Below are 18,854 nucleotides of genomic sequence, written 5' to 3' on the forward strand. Positions count from 1 at the left end.
TTTAAAAAGTAAGAGAAAAATATATTAAGTAAGGACACTTGAATTCTTTATTTTTTTTCAATTCACATGTAAAAGTATAAAACCATGTATATATTGTGTGTGTAAATATATAATAATTTAATAACAACATGTATTTAGAACGATGATGTCCATCGTATCACCCGATATGTGAAAATTAGCATATACATTAGGGGTGTTCATCAACCGATCCAAATCGATTCAAACTGCGGTAACCGAACCGAAAAATCGATAACCGAATAAACTGAAAATCGAAAAACCAAAAACCAAAAAAAAATCGCAAATTTTAATTGGATTAGATCAGTTTTTGAATAAGTTGATGAAAACCGATCCAATCCAAACCGATCCAATATATTAATTTTCCTCTACCTATTTGGATATATCTCCAATCATAGCCCAAAAGTTTTTAAACCCAAGACTCATTGGGTATCAACTAAACCCAAGAAAAAATCTAATAACATCTCATCAACAATTTTATCTTTGTAGAGTTTCATATCTCATTGCCAAAAAAAAAAAACTATATTATAGTTTACTAATGCTTTTATATTTAAAATAATAATAATTTACAAAGCCAATATATACAAAAAATATTATTTGCATAATAATCATAGAATAAATTTTAGAATTTTCAAAAAACTGAAAACCGATCCAATCTAAACCAAAAAAAATTGGATTGGATCGGATCGGATTTGAAAAAAAATTCAAACCAAATGGATGATTATATGATCAAATCGAAAGAATTGGATCGGATAATTTTTGCTTCCAAAACCGATCTAATCCAGGAACACGCGAACACCCCTGATATACATGATTCGCCTAATGAATGTTTAAATTAGGATATACATAATTGAAGGCTTTTTGCTTTAGTTTGCAGTTTCAATGAATGCTTTTTTGTTAAATTACAAATCACCCATTTTAACATAAAATTTCAAACATTTTTTTAAATTTAAATTTTAATAAATTATACACTTAATTTTAAACATGTAACAATTCACTATTTTTATCAACCATTATATTCTTTACAATATTAACCTTAAATATGATATTATATTTATTGTTTCTTTCAAGCTAAACAGTTCTAAACATTAAGTAGTAAAGTCGTACAATGTTTACCAAAAAAAAAAAAGTCGTACAAAATTTAAAGTAGAACTATAATAAAAATTTTGGTGAACAAATAATAATTACTAAAAACTTATATAGATAGGTAATTTATAATTTAATGTTTTGTATACAATTATCATTCTTTATTTTCAATTACTTATTAGATTTTTTTTTTGGTAAATATTTCATTATTAGATTTTTTTTCTCTTATAATTTTTATTATTTATCATCATTTCATTTTGTTCAATGACAGAACTTATGATGCATATAAAATTATCATTCTTTATTTTCAATTACTTATTAGATTTTTTTTTTGGTAAATATTTCGTTATTAGATTTTTTTCTCTTTATAATTTTTATTATTTTTCATCATTTCATTTTGTCCAATGACAGAACTTATGATGCATAAAAAATGAATGGAACTCAATTTTTATTTTGTTATCAATTTAGAATATTATTCTTTTTATTTGCTAATCAATAATCTCAAATTATTTTCGTCACCATCACCGAAAAATAACATACGCCAAATTTAAGCCAAAATACATGTGCAAATGTTTGTCCCATTAAGTTAGAGGACATACAAAGCCTGGGCATGGAAAACACATGACCATCACATTCCAAGAGGAAAAGTCAAAAAGAAATCAGAAAATTGGTGCTAAAAAGAGAAGGAGAACCAAGAATCATCTGCGCTCCTAATTGAAAATATGATGTCCCATCATACATTCGAGAAGGTTACAGAAATTTCATCTGATACAGCCATCATATATATATTTAATTGTTTTATTACTATCATGATTCATGTGAGCTTCGTAACAATATTAAACAAATGCAAGTTGATATGCAAGTTGCCCGGAACCAAAACCAAGATGCTGACTTAGTAGTCACATTCCGAGAGTATTGACTGCATGCACTACGGTGCCATGTCCCGCTAGTTGCTCGCCAACACATGCATGCTTCTCGTTGCATTCTTCACCTACAATTGTTATTGCTGTTTTCCGCATTAATCACTACAACAAAAGAGGTATACAGAGGCGGTTCACAGGTCATTTCACGACGGTTAAAACCGCCTCCAAATGCGTGTTTCGGCTGTTAACCAACCGTCGTTGTTACTACCGTCGAGAGGCAATTCAACGACGGTTTAGCTGAACCGCTGGAATAACCGTCGACTGGGAAAAACACGACGGTTCATAAGGCGGTCATCAGAATCCCAAGGCGGTTTATAACCGTCGTGGAATAAGAATACCAAGGCGGTTTGTAACCGTCGCGGAATAAGCATTCTAAGGCTGTGCCTAACCGTCGTTGAATAACAATAACAAGGCGGTGGAATTCTGTCTTGGAATAAGAACTCCAAGTCTGTTTGGTAAACCGTCGCGGAATTAGAATTCCAAGGCTGCGAGGAAACCGTCGTGGAATAACAATTCAAAGGCGATTTCTAACAGGCGTGGAATAACAATTCAAATGCCTAATATTTGTAGTGGTAGATATACGAAGGCGGTTTTTAACCGTCGTGGAATAACAAATAAAATTTAATATATTTTATATTTAATCAATTCTATAATAAAATAATACATTATTTTTTTGGTAAATAATGAAATATTTACTGATACAAAACGTTGTCAAATAAATATATGAATAATTTATTTTCAAGAATTTAAACATTAAATATCATTTAAGCTGATAAATTAAAATTTTAAAATTAACATTTATTTTTTAGATACAATTTGATATATATATATATATATATATATATATATATATATATATATATATATTTTAGGAATGGCAATATATGTTTAATTACTAAAAATGGCAAATTTGATTAAAAGTCAATCTTTTATAATCCAATATAATAATTATATAAATAAATTAAAAATTCAAGGCTTTTCATCCATAATTAAAGTTAGAACAGTAATCACCATTTGCACTAAATTCTAATAATTTAAAACATCAAATGGAAAATGTAATTGTTGGTTAAAGTAGCATTGTCCTAACACCAAAAAATCACCCTGACATTGTGATATACACCAAAATACAAAAGTTATCCATCCAAAAGTAATCACCAACAGCTATACATCAAAAAGTAATCACCAAAAGCTATCCATCAAAATGTAATCACCCTGATATTGTTCTGGAAAACAAAAAATATATATATAAAAAGGAGAACTATGGAGGAGATGGGTGTCCTTGAAGTTCAGGTCCTTGGGCATTTGGTACATGACTAGCAGAAGAGGATGGCCTGAATCCATTGGGAGAGCCCAAATTTTGAGGCTGCAAAAAAAAAAAATAGCTCAAATATAAGTCTCAATCATATTGGGTACTGAAAAATAATTTAAAAGCCTTTACTTAAAAAATTGTTTTTGTCCAATTAATAAGTGTCTCGAAGAACCATAACTACTAAGATTTATACATTATTATACCAACCAAAACTATTATCCAAAGAAAAACTGTTCAACCTTGTACCACATGGAAAATTTGTAATTATCAAATATGTTATATCAGAAAATATGCAGCAGACATATCACAGTGAAACTAGAGATCTACGTTCGTACAGTTTGAATATGAGCAATTGTAGACATGTGATGGAATTCCAACTTTATAGTTTCAATATAACAATATAACAATATATTGAGAGACTAATAATCAAGTTCCTTAAATCCGTTAAATTTGACAAATTATTCTGCCCTTGCAGTCATATTATACAATTTAAAATACATGACTAAAACAAGTTCCAATCATCATCTCAAACAGAAAACATAAGAAAATTTTGGTAAATGTATTATATACCTGTTGCAATCCATTTGATGCAAAACCAGGGGGCATTTGACCCCCAAAGCTACGTACCACAAAAGCCAATGCTTCCTCCAAAGATTGAACTTTAGATTTCAACTCTCTAATTTCATTGTCTCTAGATGTTGAGGAAGATGCCCCAGAACTACAATGACGTTTAAAAATTTGGGAAGGGCAGACCCCAAATCCCATACCCCGTACACGTCCAGGGTGCTCCTTCCCAAACACCTGAACATAAGCATCTTCTTCGGATAAAGTTCCATCATTTTGTGCAGATAATAACAAATCCTACAAAATTTGATCCAACAACCAATTTAAAAACATTAACATTGTCATATAGGAATACAAGTAAACAACTATATTCCACTTACATTTTTCTCCATAGCCTCTTCATTCACAAATGTACCATCTTTTTTCAGATGTGAATAGCCATACATTTCCGCTCTACTGATAGGCTTACCTTTTTCAATTTCCTAAAACAATAAAATAACCAACAAAAATTATTTACCAAGACTCTGTATGATTCAACCAAGTACTAATAGCAATACAGAGTTGGACAGCAACCAAAAATTAAGAACAAAAAAAAATTTACACAATGCCTATCACACAAGATACACCACAAGATGCTCAATCATAACTCCAAAACAAGGCACAAGCAATGCATAAAATTAATTTTTGCAGAACATCAAGAATAGGCCCAAAAATTGGGAACCAGAATCACCAATTGCATCTCTATCAAAAAATAACAAGTTATCTATTAAAGGTATACCATAGAAACTACTACAATTCATCAAATGCAGATTACCATGTTCCTTAACCAAACTTGAGGGTCATCCATCATTTAAACAAACCATACACATAAAGTTCTGTAATCGAAACCAAGTAGAAAAATAATGGATGCAAATCACTGTACTTAATGAGTTATATAACCAAAAAAGGTATTTTTACTTAACAAGAACCACAGAATCACATAATCATACAAAATAAAAATCTGTACCAGCTCTCTTTTTCTTCTTGCAATAGACTTTGAGCCTAAAGTGTGTGGAATTGTTAGCTTTTCCCTGTTGGCAGTATTCTTTTCAGCAATTTCCTACATTAAACATAAAATAATTAAGTACCCTAGAATGGTAACAAGTTCAACACAATCGGCGTTCCTCTTCATTTATCTTTCTCTTGTCCTAATTTTCTTTCCTATCATGTTCTAGCTAGATGCAATTATTCTATACCTGTGTTGATTGATTCCACCAAAAAAGATGACATGTATAAAAATGAAAAATACTATGAAAATGTATAAAAAAACAACCCCAGAATGATTACCATAATGATGACATGTATAAAAATGAAAAATGTTATTACCATTGTTCTTTTCTCGAATCTGTACTTCAAAAAAGAAGCCCACTGTTCTCTTGGAATTCCCATTGGGCATCTCTCAATACTTTCCTCGAAGGACATATCAGAATTCTTAAACATGTGCCACAGCCTTGATCTGTTGTCCTTCCATTTCTTTCCGAGGTCCATCATTATCCACTTTTTATGATCTCCATCGTTGACATCAAACTTAGCCTTAAAAATGAAAATATGAGGAATCAACGACACACCAACAAGATAGCATATATTTATAAATAAAACCACAAACTTGAGGAAAATACCATACTTTGAGAAGGTTTTCCCAGACAAGCTCTTTGTGAAAGCTTGGAACATGTGGCCATTTCAGATAGATGATTGGGAAGTTATGACAATCAGCAGCAATTGAACCTGAATATACACCATACAAGCCACCAGATTCTTGAATTGGTTGGCCATTGTCATTCCATTCTAATATGACCTTATGATTGTCAGGAAGCACAAGCAAATCCTGAATACGCAAGTGACGCTCCCTTTTTACTCCGTTATCATCTAAGCAGTTATGTCAACATCAATGTAAGAATAAAAAAATATGGACTGATTAATAAATAAGTGGATTAGAGTTTAATTACCTATGACATCAACGGTCCAATATTTGGGGGATTTTTTCTTAACAGCAGATTGGGAACTTGCATTAGGTATTTCATGTGGTTCATTTGTTGGTTCCACCATATCAATTTCTTCATCAGTTAAAGGTGATTGATTACCAATAAAATTAGATGGGCTTTCATTCAGTAAAGGAGCACTTTGGGCTGTTAAACCAGCTGCATTAGGCACTGGAGAAGATGCAGGGATATCGGATGGTGTCGATTGAACCCTCATAGAGTATCGTGGTTTTCGAGCCATTCCTACAAATCCAATTTAAAAATAGTTAGCAAAGATCCTCGTATGTAAAAAAAAAATTATAAGTCTTGCAAAAAACAACCTTATGAAAAAGATTAGCGGGTGCAAAATCATCATGTGTATTAAAAATAGTAAACAATGTGCAAAAAATAGGGTGTATTCCATGAACTAAAAATTAAAAGTAACAATACAAGTTTGGCACCTCTCAAACAACATAAGAAGTATGTATTACATGAGCTATTACATTTCTTATGTTGACCAAAAAGACTAAAACAAAACATTAAAGCAAACTTGAGTATCCATCATGTAAGAACTTCATCATTGTCATCTTCATTATTTGTAAAACTAGGAGGCTCATCATCAGCATCTGGTCTTGCCAATTGCATATGCATAGCATCATCAAAAAAAATATCTTCCAAGTTCTGTGATGGAAATGACTCTATGGAAGGCATAAGTTCTTCATCTTCACCCATGTCATATAAGTCTCTTGGCTTCAAATGAACAGGTATACTCCAACCCTTTTCTATTTCATCATCCACATAATAAACCATTTGTGCCTCTGAGGCTTTGATATATGGCTCATCATCTTCATGTTCACCAGTATGTATTAGTCTATTGAAATTAATTGAAGTAAATCCCAACTTATCTTTTTTAATGCCTCTAGGATTAGTGGTATTAGCCCACTGACATTTGAACAAAGGAACCGTGAATAAACCACAATAGTTTATCTCTATAATGTCTACCAGTTTTCCATAATATAAGACATCCCCAAACCTCATTTGAGGATCATTATTACTAGAATAACTTCTAGTGCCAAACGAACCATATACCCCACTATTCTGAGTTTTCAAGCCATCATCACGTGCCAAGGTTCGAAATTTGAACCCGTTAACATTATATGCATTGAATCTTCTAGCTTGGACAATGGGACCCTGACCAAGAGAAAGCATGAAAGCTTTATCACTTTCATTCAAGTTTTCCACTTCTCTAACAATCTACAAATAAGATCTCAATAGTATTATTAGTCATTCCATAGACATATAACATTGATGGTAACTACTCATGCAAAACATGAGACAATGTCTCACCCGTTTGGAGAACCATGTAACAAACTCTCTGTGAACTATTTTGTCAACTTCAGCTTGACTCCTTGTTCGATGTCTAATGCGTCTCCGCACCTCCACTCTAAAATCCCTACATATGATTAACATATTAGGCATACAACGTGAAGATGAAATTTTTATTGGTAAATGTATAAGTGTTACTCACTTGAGATAACGATCAACTGCCGGGCAATTGATTAGGACATGTCTATGAGCTTGTAATCTTTCTGTCAGTGTAAGATTGAAATATGAAGAACCACCAAGTGGATTTCCAACTTGGAGGAAAAATTCCTTAACACGTGGGTTAGGTTGTTCTTCATTACATGCATCATCAACACGACCCGGTCGATTAAATCTAGTCTCAATATCATCAAGATATCGAGAACAAAATGTAAGAATTTCTTGCATTAAGTAACCTTCTGCAATGGATCCTTCAGGTCGTGACTTGTTTCGTACATACGACTTCAATTGTCCCAAGTACCTCTCGATAGGATACATCCACCGATAATGGACTGGACCTCCTAGCTTAACTTCATCAACAAGGTGAACAATCAAATGAACCATGATTGTGAAGAACGAAGGGGGAAATAACATTTCCATGTGGCATAAAGTCAAAACAATGTCATGTTGCAATCTTTCTAAACTTGTGACGTTCAACACCTTACTACATATTTGTTTAAAGAAAGAGCATAATTCAATTAAAATCTTGGACACCTGTTCAGGCAATGCTACCCTCATAGCCAATGGTAGAAGTTGTTGCATCAATACATGGCAATCATGACTTTTTAACATTCCATTCACTCGAAGAGTGTCTACATCAATACACCTAGAAATGTTGCTTGAATAACCATCTGGCACTGAAATGTTCTTTAAAGTACTAAGGAATGCCTTCTTGCCTTTATTATTCATTGTGTAGATTGCTAAAGGATATTTCCCGTTCTCACCTGGCCAAAGGTCTGACTTACACTTCCATTCTTTCAAGTCTTTTCGAGCATTTAGGTGATCTTTAGACTTTGCACTATCACCTAACAAGGTGTATAAAATATTATCAAACACATTCTTCTCAATATGCATCACATCAAGATTGTGATGCAGTAAGTTGGACTCCCAGTAAGGAAGATCAAAAAATATGCTTTTCTTTTTCCATTGTTTAACACCTGCATTGCCACGTACCCTCTTCCCCTTTCCTCTAACATCTTGACTACGACCAAAAGTGACATCAACATTCTGAACTTGATCAAGAACATCAAAACCAGAAATTATCTTGGGTGGATGACGAAGCTCCTGTTGTCCATTAAAACGAATCCTGTTCAGTCTAAACCTATGTCTTTGATCAAGAAAACGTCGATGACCCATAAAACACCATTTCCTACTATAGGGAAGGCGACAAGGAATACTATCAAAGTTGCATGTTGGACAAGCAAGTCCAGTGTAGGTGTTCCATCCAGACAATGTTCCAAGACCAGGAAAGTCACTAATAGTCCACAACAAGGCTGCATGCAACTTGAACATTTCCCGCTTAACAGAATCATATGCATCCACACCATCATGCCATAACTCCTTCAACTCTTTAATTAAGGGTTGTAGATAAACATCAATATCATTCCCCGGCATTTGTTTACCAGGGATGATTGTTGAAATTATAAAGGATGTAGACTTCATGCATACCCACGGAGGGGTATTATAAGGAACTAAGACAATCGGCCAAATGCTATAACTAGAACTCATGTTACCAAAGGGATTAAAACCATCAGTAGCTAATCCAAGTCGCACATTGCGTGGGTCTAATGCAAATGAGGTGTTTATTGAATCAAACTTCTTCCAAGCTTCAGAATCCCGAGGATGCCTCATCATGCCATCGTTGTTATTTACCATAGCATGCCATCTCATATCATTCGCTGTCTTCGAGGACAAAAACAATCTTTGTAATCTCGGTTTCAATGGGAAGTATCGAACAACTTTAGCTGGCACCTTCTTCTTATTGCGGCCATCATCGGATCTTAAAATATCATCACCTTTATTCTTTGTCTTCCATCTGGAGCTGTGACAAACTTTGCACGTCTGCATATTTTCATCATTGACACCCCAATACAACATACAATTTTTTGAGCATGCATCTATCTTTTGATAGTCCAAACCTAACTTGGTGATAGTCTTCTTTGCCTCATAGAATGATTTTGGAATTTTTGCATGGTCAAATGCATCTTGTAATAGCTCCAATACCATTGTCATAGCCTTGTCTGTCATCCCACAAAGGCATTTAATGTGATACAACTTCACTATAAAAGAAAGCTTTGAATATTTTGTACACCCTTCATATAATGGTTGTTCTCCATCTTTAGCTAGTTCAAAAAACTCTTTAGCTTCATTTGTTGTTGATTGTCCCCCTTGGGCAATATCTTCATTACATTCAAGGTTATGCTCATTTACGTTGTGCATATCAACTCCAAATGCATCATTGATCATGTTCTGCATTGGATCTTCATCAACCATAATTTCATGGGTGTCATTGGCATTAAATGCAGTAGTAACATTACTAGCCTCTCCCATGTTTGTCTCCCCATGATGGAACCAAAAAGTGTAACCTTTTGGGAATTGTCTGCAAATTAGGTGATCATACACAACATCTCTTTTCTGCCATTTTCTAAACCCACATACTGGACAAGGGCATAATATTTCACCTTCAATTCCACGATTTTGTGATGCAAAATCAATAAAAGCCCGAACACCTTGTTCATATGCAGGTGAATTACGTGGCTGCATAATCCAAGACTTATCCATTGCTTTGTAATGTTTCTATAAAAATTAAGATTCAAGTCAATTCAAATTGATTGGGAGTTTGTAATTTCAGATAAAGAGAGACATGGATCTATCTTTAAGGTTTTGGTTTAATTTAGGGTTAGTGTAAGGGTTTATGGTTAACAATATGGTTGGGGTTAAGGTTGGTTAGGGCTTATATTTTATTTGATTCTTATACCAAAAATATTTTCAATTTAGTCCTTATGCGTGAAATTATTTTCAGTCTAGTAGCATGTTATGTGATGATATTAAAATAACGTTTATTATAACAAGTGAAGTGTAAGACCCAACCGAAAATTAGTACTACTAAAAGTCACTCAATCCATAAAGATGAATCATATCATGGAAAGAGAATTAAAAAACGGTCACAAGGGCGGGTACTCAAAAAAATTCCCATTGGAAAATTAAAAATGGCATAGCCCATAATATATAAAAGTTAAATTGATTCCAATTTAACTGACAAACTTATATATGCAATGCAATTAGTAGATTCCAAACTTACAATATAAACTAGCACACAAGCAATGCAAATTACAAGCGGTGCAAAATATTTTGTTTCTACACAAAAAATAGCATCAAATAACATGCATCAATGAAGTGTGTGTTAGGTTACACGTACCTCCAAAGATGGTATCGAAAGTGAAAGGGACTATACACCAGAATTTCAATAAGGCACTGACAGTTTACAGAAAGAGGCATGAAATAAGACAACATAAAAAGTCAGTGAAGTTAATATAAAGTTAAAATGCACATATAGTAAGGCAGTAAGATTAAAAGGGAGTGAACTCAAAAAAGTTGCAAAAAAAATAATTTAAAAGGACACAAGCCATAATATATACAAACTTAAATTGATTCCAATTTATTTATTAAAAATAGATTTAATAACCAATACAGATCAAGCATGCAAGTCAGTAAATAGTCAAATTTTTTTATCATTTTACCTATTCTCTGATTCTCCATAACTAAACTTGCATATTAATTATACACAGAAATCACTATAACTAAACTTGCATATTAATTATACATAAAACCAACAGGAAGCATATAGGGTTATACATATTGTGAAGATCAACACTTAACAATAAAAATCAATTCCTAATAGCATGCAAAATAAGTGCCAAATTTTGTAGAATAGGCATTTCAATACAAAGCACATTAAATCAAACATTTGCAATTATAAAACATGTTATATAAATCTTTCACTTCACCAATAAGACATGATTACAAGTCAACTATAACCAGTAACACAAGTTGCATATTTGAAGAACAAAATAACAAAGTCAATTAAACCATTTAGTTAGCTCATATTTAAAATAAATTTTAGAGATCTTTTACTTTAGACTAACCAAGTCCCAATCTAACTACGAATGATATTAAGATAGTCATGACATTCATCTCCCCAACATCTCTCTCTTCAACAAAATATAACTTACATTTTCAGGGACCAATTGCACTTTCCAATGAGGAGATTGCTTACAAGTGCACCTATATATTAAGTGGAAAGCTATTAGTATAACCAACCTCAACAAATTCAAATACCATAAATCAATTTAAGCAAATCAAATAGCACAGATTCAAGCACTTGATAAATTTATGGAATGAAGTTAAACTCTTGAAGAAGCAGTCAGTTTTGATGATCAGAGATGCCCAATTCTATTATGTACTAATTTTATAAACAAGTTAAACACCATGATCACTAATTTTATATACTAAGTATCAATATAAATAATATATATTATGTACTCGCTTCTACTACAATTCTATTCTCCAATCCTCCCCTCTGCTACAATTCTCGCTTCTCACGCACAACTCGCTCCTATGGTCCTTACTCCTGTTCAAAAAAAAATTGATAATAAAAAAATTGATATTATCAACCAGTAAAAATCGCTCATTCACAAAAAAAAAACAATAAACCATTAAATCTTGGTGCGTTTATTATTCCAAGTTTTTCTTTTTTCTTAAAAAAAATCTAGCTATGTTAGCTAGTGACCACATTGGACTTCAAAAAAACAGTAACTAAAATTTTTTCGTAAATTGAAACTCATTGCTTGGATTTACTCGTTTGATAGGGGGAAAAACAGAACAACAAAGATTAGAAGGTAGAGGCAGAGATATAAAAATTCAGAAACACAGCCCCTTCGAAAAAAACTAGCATTGTCAAATAATGGCTGAGACCAAATAAGCAAAACCCTAAATCCCCAAAACAAAATCAAAATGAAGATGAGGAAATGAAAATATCAAGAGATGACAAAATTTTTTAAAAAAACTTACCGGCCTTGAGATGACGAGACCAAATAAGCCGTTGAACAACTGATGTTCGAATGAACAAGGAAGGGAAGCGAAAAGGTGATTAAGCGAAAACTGAAAGAGAAAGGGGAAGAACTGATGTTGAAAACGAAAAGGTTTACACTATGAAAGGGGAAGGGAAGCGAAAAGTGAAATAACGCGGGGATGTCCTCCTTGTGGTTTACTGAAATAACGCGGGTAGTGAAAAACCTAATGAATAGGAAGGTGAAAGGAGGGAGGGTTAAAAGAAAATGTGGGAAAGGGAAAAAAGGGTCAGAGGGAATGAGAAAATTTGGGCTTTTGGGTTTGAAAATATAGTGGGATTGAAGAACTATTTGGGAGGGATTATTAAAATTAAAAATTAAATGGGTTTTTTCAGTAATTCATTTATTTAAAATATTAATTATAATTTATTTTATAGAAAAATATTTTTAATTTTAATTGGCACAAGTTGTGTTCATTTAACTCTCATAAGAAGGTGGAACTCATACCTTTATTTTTTTGTCCATTCTCTATCACTTCCATTACTTTTTTTTCTCTCGCTTAAAATGATACACATTTTTTCGTTTATTTTTTTTTTTTTTGATAACATCGTTTATTTTAGTTACATTATTCATTAAGATACCTTTTATTTATGAAGTATACTAAAAATTATATTTTTTTAATTTAAATATTGAAACACCAACTAAGTCAAACAGATAAAAGAATCTTAACGTCTCTTGTGGTCGTCGTCATCAATGCTACACATAAAAGAGTTTATTTGGAAATTGCATCTTCAGATTATTGGTTTCCCAAAATCATTGGAACTATTTCCCAAACACATAAGATAAAACGCATGCTTTCATCCTTACTCAAAAGCTTCAAGGATGGATGAACCTTGATATCACGCAAGAATAACTGATCTTTAAATAACATTTGAAAACCAATTAAAACCACGTTAACTTCCCACGTTGATATTAAATTTGAAAACTAATTCAAATAACAACCTTACAATTAAGTTAGGTCAATACACTTACATTTTATGCTTTGCTAAAACGTGACATCTTCAAATATTTAGGAGGGATTATTAAAATTAAAAATAAACTAGGATTTTTACAGTAATTCATTTATTTTAAATATTAACCATAATTTATTTTACGAAATAAATATTTGTCCTTTTTTGTACATAAATATTTGTCGTTTCAAATTGACACAAGTTGTGCTCATTTCACTTTCACAAAAAGATGGACCCATACTTTTATTTTATTTTATTTTTTTCCATTCTCTCTCTCTCATGACCTATTTTTTTCTCTCACTTAATACACATTTTCTCATTAAGCGAATGGTACGAAATAAATTTGATTGACTTTCCACTCAAAATTACTATGTTATTAAATATTCAGTTTGATCTCCAAATTATACTCTATTAATATAACTTTTCATTATTCCAATTGTACCGGCCTCCATATTAGGGTATGTATAGAAATTATGTAACCATCATTCAATTTCGGTGCTTTAAGTCTAAATTATAGCAAGGAGATTTCAGAGAAGAGATACTCAACAAAATTATATGGTTGAACCAATTTTATGAAAATGCGACTTATTATTGACTCGGTTTCGGTAGTAGATAAGTGGTTCACTAGTCCAATTGGAAGTGTCACTAGTTGAAAAGCTTGATTTAAATAACACGTAAAAGTATGTAATATATATGGGGTAGAATCATGTGACACTGGTTTCAAACTTTAAAATTAGACACTAAATCCTAACTATTGATTTTCGTCAATCAACGATTATCATTAATTATGAATCCAATTCATTAATTAAAAATCAATTCCTAATAAATGATAATCGTTCATTGGTAGAAGTCAACTGTTATAATTTGGTGTTAAATTTCAAAGTTTGACACCGATATCAAAGGATCCTATACACATATATATCTTAATAATAATAACAAAATAGCACGAAGAATTCAATGACATAGTGGTTGTTGTCATTTAATTTGTCCAAGGTGTAATGTGTTCAAATCCTGTTGGCTGTCATTATGCTTAATTTTTTTTCACATTTAACCGAACCGTCGTGGAATGTTATATTCTGAGTTGGTTAGCCCAACCGACGTGAAATTGTATATTCAGGGTCAGTTTCAACCGACGTGAAATGATATATTTGGAGGCGGTTACAAACCGTCGTTGATATCCGTCGTAGAATTGTTATATTTAACGACCGTTGGTTAGGGCGTCGTACTAACAGTCGTGATATCATATTTTGCGACGGTTTACAGTCAACCGTCGTTGAAATTCAGTCGCGAAATACACCTTTTCTTGTAGTGAATGTACTATTTTGTTTACGCTTTTTGTTAGTGTATATATATATATATATATATATATGATCCTCAGATTATGTGAACCTTTTGTAATATTATATTGTCACTTGAATTGTTTGGTAAATTTATGTCTGTTATAAGATTTAGAATAATTATTACCTTACTTGATTCAGTATTTAGTCAAAGAAGCTATTCGTTCCAAGGAAAAAAATTAGAATCGGGGAATAAAATAAAACTAAAATAAATAATTTTTCAAGAGAAAATGATATAATTGATGTATTCAATTATTAAATGATATTCATGTTATTTTAAGTCAGTGTGGTAACCAAAACCAATCTTTTCAGACCAGCTGGGAACCCCACACCACACACCCATATGATATCACCACATCACATCACATCATCATGCAATGCCTTTGTAACTTCCAGAATTTTCCGAACCAAGTGACCATCCACTTTCTCTATATCATCCAATTGCTATCCAATGAAGGGGCTAATTAAATCAAATAAATATTACTCCCAAGATATCTAGAACATTCTAATCAATCATTGCTCTTCAATAAACTCCACTATTTTCTTCTGTATAATCCCTCAAACCATTCACTCTATATAATCACTTCATAGTTGTGGATAGGGAAAATAAACAATTCTTTTTAACGGCATAAACGACTTTCCTTCCCAACAAAGAAGAAAACAGAGTCATCTGTATTTTTATCTGACAAACAAAATCCTAACCTTCACTGTTTCTTAATGTTTCAATCATCATTACTTACAACCTTCTCTCCAACCTCATTTGGATTATGCTGTTCAAGCTGGGTTTTCAATACTTTTGCAATTTTCTGCTCTCAAATTTGCTTATGTGCAAGTTTCTTCACTGAACAAATAAGGCTGGTATAGAATTATCAATCTGCATAGGAAGAAGCATAAATAACAGAATTCAGATATCAGAACCCACTAAGCTTTACCAGGAGAATTTGAAAATGAATTATATGTACTCAGTGAAAGAAGAATACTTAGAACCACCACCACCACCACCATCATCATCATTTCAATCAGGAGGTGAATTCCCACCAATGATTCCACCACCCCAGCCAATGGTGGGGCTTCATGACATAGGACCCCCTCCATTCCTCACCAAAACTTTTGATGTGGTGGACGACCCAACAACCAATCACGTGGTTTCATGGAGCAGAGGTGGCACCAGCTTTGTGGTTTGGGATCCACATGCCTTCTCCTTAGATCTTTTACCCAGATACTTCAAGCACAACAATTTCTCGAGCTTTGTTAGACAACTAAACACTTATGTAAGTACTATCTTAATTCAATCAATCTCTTTAATTTCTTCTATTTTTCCTTCAACCAGGACTTAATCTGAGTTTCAAAATATTAACGCCTATGTGGTTTAATGTTTTACTTCGGGAGACAAATTAAAGAGACCAATTATATTTTTCCTTTGAATGATACTCTTTTTTGTTCCTTCGTGACTGAAAGGTCATGGGTTCGAATTCAGGAAACAGTCTCTTTGCAATTATGCAAGAGTAAGGCTGCGTAAGAGGATTTCCTCCGCTCCATACTCGTTAGTCGGGTTTAACTGAGAGTGGTTTTTTTATACTCCTTTTTGTTCTCGCTTTTGTTGTTTTTCATTTTCTAATTTTTCTCTGGTCGAAGTTACTAGTTTCTTTTACTTATATTTTTCAATGAAATAATTGTCTAGCAATGTTTTAATGAAGAATTATGCCATTGTTATTCCAATTCTAACTTATTCTCAATTTGTCTAATTCTTGGTTCTTCATATTGATTGTGGTATTCGATTTTACAGGGTTTTAGAAAAATTGATCCAGATAGATGGGAGTTTGCAAATGAAGGGTTCCTCAAAGGGCACAGGCACCTATTGAGGAACATAAGGAGAAGGAAAGCACCTTCCCAGCCTAACCCTTCCCAACAAGTACAAAATCACTGTGTTCAAGTTGGCCGTTTAGGACTTGATGAAGAGATTGATCGTTTGAGGCACGACAAGCGGTTGTTAATGTTGGAGCTTGTGAATCTTAAACAGAAGCAACAGAATACCAGAATGTGCCTTGAAGAGATGGAGCAAAGGTTACAAGGGACAGAAATCAAGCAGCAACAAATGATGGCATTCTTAGCTAGAGCTATGAAAAACCCTGCCTTTGTTCAGCAACTACTCCAACAGAAAGAGAAGAGAGAGGAGCTTGAAGAAGCCATGACCAAAAAGAGGAGAAGGCAAATTGAGCTAGGAGGTATTGGAGAATCAAGCAGGGGTGGTGAAGGAAGGAGCACCGTTAAAGTTGAGCCCTTAGAATTTTGGGATTGTGAGTTTGGAGTGTCAGAGTTGGAAGTGCTAGCTATGGAAATGCAGGGTTTTGGAAGGGGGAGTAGAGAGGAGGAGGAAGGACTGGAGGTACTAGAACCACAAGAGAGGCTGGACAGAGAACTTGATGAAGAGTTCTGGGAAGAATTACTGTTTAGTGAGAAATTTGAGGGTCAATTTGACATTGACATTCCAACTACTGAAAATGAAGATGAATATGAAGATATCAATGTATTGGACAATGGCTTTGGCTGCTTGCATTCAAGTCATTAAGTGAACCACTGAAACCACTGAATCAAGATTTATTAACCCTTTTTCATTCAGTTCACCAGGTTCCAGTCCGGTCAAATCAATATTTACTCCAAAGGTGGCATCGTATGGTGGAGTCATCCTAATTGGCAAGACAGTAAATTTACAAGCAGAATGGAATTGATTTACTTTAAAGTGTTTCTAACTTTATTAAATGTCCTTGTTGTAGCACTTGGTAAAACCCTGAATTCTCACTTTTCTTGATGTTTGATGAGGTAGGTTGCTGCTGGTTCTTGGACAAGAATATTTGGTAGTGATAGCTGGTCATTATTTATCTCAAGGTTCAGTATTTTTTACCCCCTCAAACCCCATGTATGTATCAACCAGATATGTCATTCCCTGTTGTAATTTTTTATTTTATTTTTATTACCTTAATGAATGTAGATTATTCAGAAGATGTAGAGTGCAGAGAAGTAGCTCATCTCCAACAATCATTACTGAATGTTGCTTATCAAAAGCCAGTTGGTGGTTAACGTTGTCGGTTTGATTTTTTCTCCCTCCTAATTTTTTTTAGTGTTTTGTCCTTTGCAATTGTGGTCAGAAATAAAATGAGGCCACGGTCCATTACTTTGATGGATATGATGTTACTTCTGTACCATGTAATTAGGTTTCATCACATGTTCATGATCCGTTCTCATCAAAAGAATCATTTTTCGGGCTCTCAAGATGAGACGTGTCACTGTCTAGAGCGTGATCACATTAAGAGAGTGATCTTTTTCTTTTTCTTTTTCTTTTTGAAAATGAAGGAAAGAAACCAAACCAGATTACACATTCTTGGGCTAGAGTTGCCCATCAAGTCCCATCACACCGCTGGGTTGCATAAGTAGACTTATCTGAATATATATAATTCTGTTAGTGATTCCGAGAATGCAGATGTTTGTGGCAGCTTTTGCTATTTATTTGAATAGTTAACATGCCTAATTTTTTTGTAGTGATGCTTGATGCCATTCTCAATCATTCGTAAAGTAGAAGATTCAGTTGAACAACATGAAGTGGTTGGGGGTCATTGTTTCGCGCTGAGCCACTGATCATTTACAGATGTTGAGATATATAAAATAACCATTAATATAGTTTCACTCCACAGCTTAAGCTTTTGGGTTGAATTGGTTCTTTACAACATATTATTCTAGTCTTTATTTCAAAGGAGGAACTAGGATAAGGAGTGGAGCAAAACGTGGCTAGCTAATTCTATTATGTTTGGAAGTTTTGGAGAGCATTGGAGGGACAAGGGTCTCAGATCAGGGGTGTGCAAAAAAACTGGTTCACTTGCCCTGCCCTTGATCTGACCTTGACCCGACCCATAAATACTCATATTTTTTGAACTGGTTTAAATACTGATCCATTTTTATTTGGGTCAGTTTTAGACCTGACTCGTTTTAATATTGACCCACTGACCCAAAACTTGACCCATACCCATTATGTGAAAAAAAAATCACAATTACGTCAAAATTTTTGACGAAAAATATTTTCATCAAAATTTGTGACTAAAAACATATCGGTAAAAATATTTGACGGAATATTTTTTTTGTCAAATTTTTTTACGGAATCTAAATTTCGTCAAAATATTTCATAAAAAA

The 18,854-nt window shown here is 33.2% G+C and overlaps 3 protein-coding genes across 5 annotated transcripts; 1 reads left to right on the forward strand and 2 right to left on the reverse strand.

Annotated features, from left to right (window-relative positions):
- Positions 1-3,282: 3,282 nt before the first annotated feature.
- On the reverse strand, positions 3,283-6,156 carry LOC133284974 (uncharacterized). Its single transcript, XM_061482123.1, has 7 exons — positions 5,883-6,156; positions 5,561-5,802; positions 5,263-5,469; positions 4,904-4,996; positions 4,278-4,379; positions 3,904-4,194; positions 3,283-3,387 (listed from the first exon to the last, which is right to left on the reverse strand). The coding sequence occupies exons 1-7, from the start codon at positions 6,154-6,156 to the stop codon at positions 3,283-3,285; spliced, it is 1,314 nt and encodes a 437-aa protein (XP_061338107.1).
- Positions 6,157-6,455: 299 nt separating this feature from the next.
- On the reverse strand, positions 6,456-10,037 carry LOC133284975 (uncharacterized). Its single transcript, XM_061482124.1, has 3 exons — positions 7,423-10,037; positions 7,242-7,347; positions 6,456-7,148 (listed from the first exon to the last, which is right to left on the reverse strand). Exons 1-3 carry the CDS (start codon positions 10,035-10,037, stop codon positions 6,456-6,458), a joined length of 3,414 nt encoding a protein of 1,137 aa, XP_061338108.1.
- Positions 10,038-15,254: 5,217 nt separating this feature from the next.
- Positions 15,255-18,854, forward strand: LOC133284956 (heat stress transcription factor A-2c-like). 3 transcript variants are annotated; one of them, XR_009747952.1, is made up of 4 exons: positions 15,255-15,943; positions 16,459-17,558; positions 17,662-17,754; positions 18,210-18,854. XR_009747952.1 is itself a non-coding variant. In XM_061482097.1 (2 exons), exons 1-2 carry the CDS (start codon positions 15,620-15,622, stop codon positions 17,239-17,241), a joined length of 1,107 nt encoding a protein of 368 aa, XP_061338081.1. In that variant the 5' UTR covers positions 15,255-15,619; the 3' UTR covers positions 17,242-17,642. The 3 variants fall into 3 exon arrangements, 1 of the variants encoding a protein (XP_061338081.1); XR_009747951.1 differs by lacking the exon at positions 18,210-18,854 and having other exon boundaries at positions 17,662-18,191; XM_061482097.1 differs by lacking the exons at positions 17,662-17,754; positions 18,210-18,854 and having other exon boundaries at positions 16,459-17,642.

The sequence above is a fragment of the Gastrolobium bilobum genome, unplaced genomic scaffold (assembly GCF_033153095.1).
Source record: "Gastrolobium bilobum isolate Gb01-03AN ecotype WA unplaced genomic scaffold, APGP_CSIRO_Gbil_v1 utg6195, whole genome shotgun sequence".
Taxonomy (NCBI): domain Eukaryota; kingdom Viridiplantae; phylum Streptophyta; class Magnoliopsida; order Fabales; family Fabaceae; genus Gastrolobium; species Gastrolobium bilobum.

What these genes read in the sequence shown, in the direction of transcription:
- LOC133284974 (XM_061482123.1), bottom strand. Translation starts at nt 6,156, where the DNA reads ATGGCTCGAAAACCACGATACTCTATGAGGGTTCAATCGACACCATCC. An exon ending in TTGGACCGTTGATGTCATAG is followed by an intron (nt 5,803 to 5,882) that starts GTAATTAAACTC and finishes ATAACTGCTTAG; the next exon opens with ATGATAACGGAGTAAAAAGG. An exon ending in CAAGAAGAAAAAGAGAGCTG is followed by an intron (nt 4,380 to 4,903) that starts GTACAGATTTTT and finishes TTATTGTTTTAG; the next exon opens with GAAATTGAAAAAGGTAAGCC.
- LOC133284975 (XM_061482124.1), bottom strand. Translation starts at nt 10,037, where the DNA reads ATGGATAAGTCTTGGATTATGCAGCCACGTAATTCACCTGCATATGAA. An exon ending in GCAGTTGATCGTTATCTCAA is followed by an intron (nt 7,348 to 7,422) that starts GTGAGTAACACT and finishes AATCATATGTAG; the next exon opens with GGATTTTAGAGTGGAGGTGC. An exon ending in TTACATGGTTCTCCAAACGG is followed by an intron (nt 7,149 to 7,241) that starts GTGAGACATTGT and finishes TCTTATTTGTAG; the next exon opens with ATTGTTAGAGAAGTGGAAAA.
- LOC133284956 (XM_061482097.1), top strand. Translation starts at nt 15,620, where the DNA reads ATGAATTATATGTACTCAGTGAAAGAAGAATACTTAGAACCACCACCA. An exon ending in TTAGACAACTAAACACTTAT is followed by an intron (nt 15,944 to 16,458) that starts GTAAGTACTATC and finishes TCGATTTTACAG; the next exon opens with GGTTTTAGAAAAATTGATCC.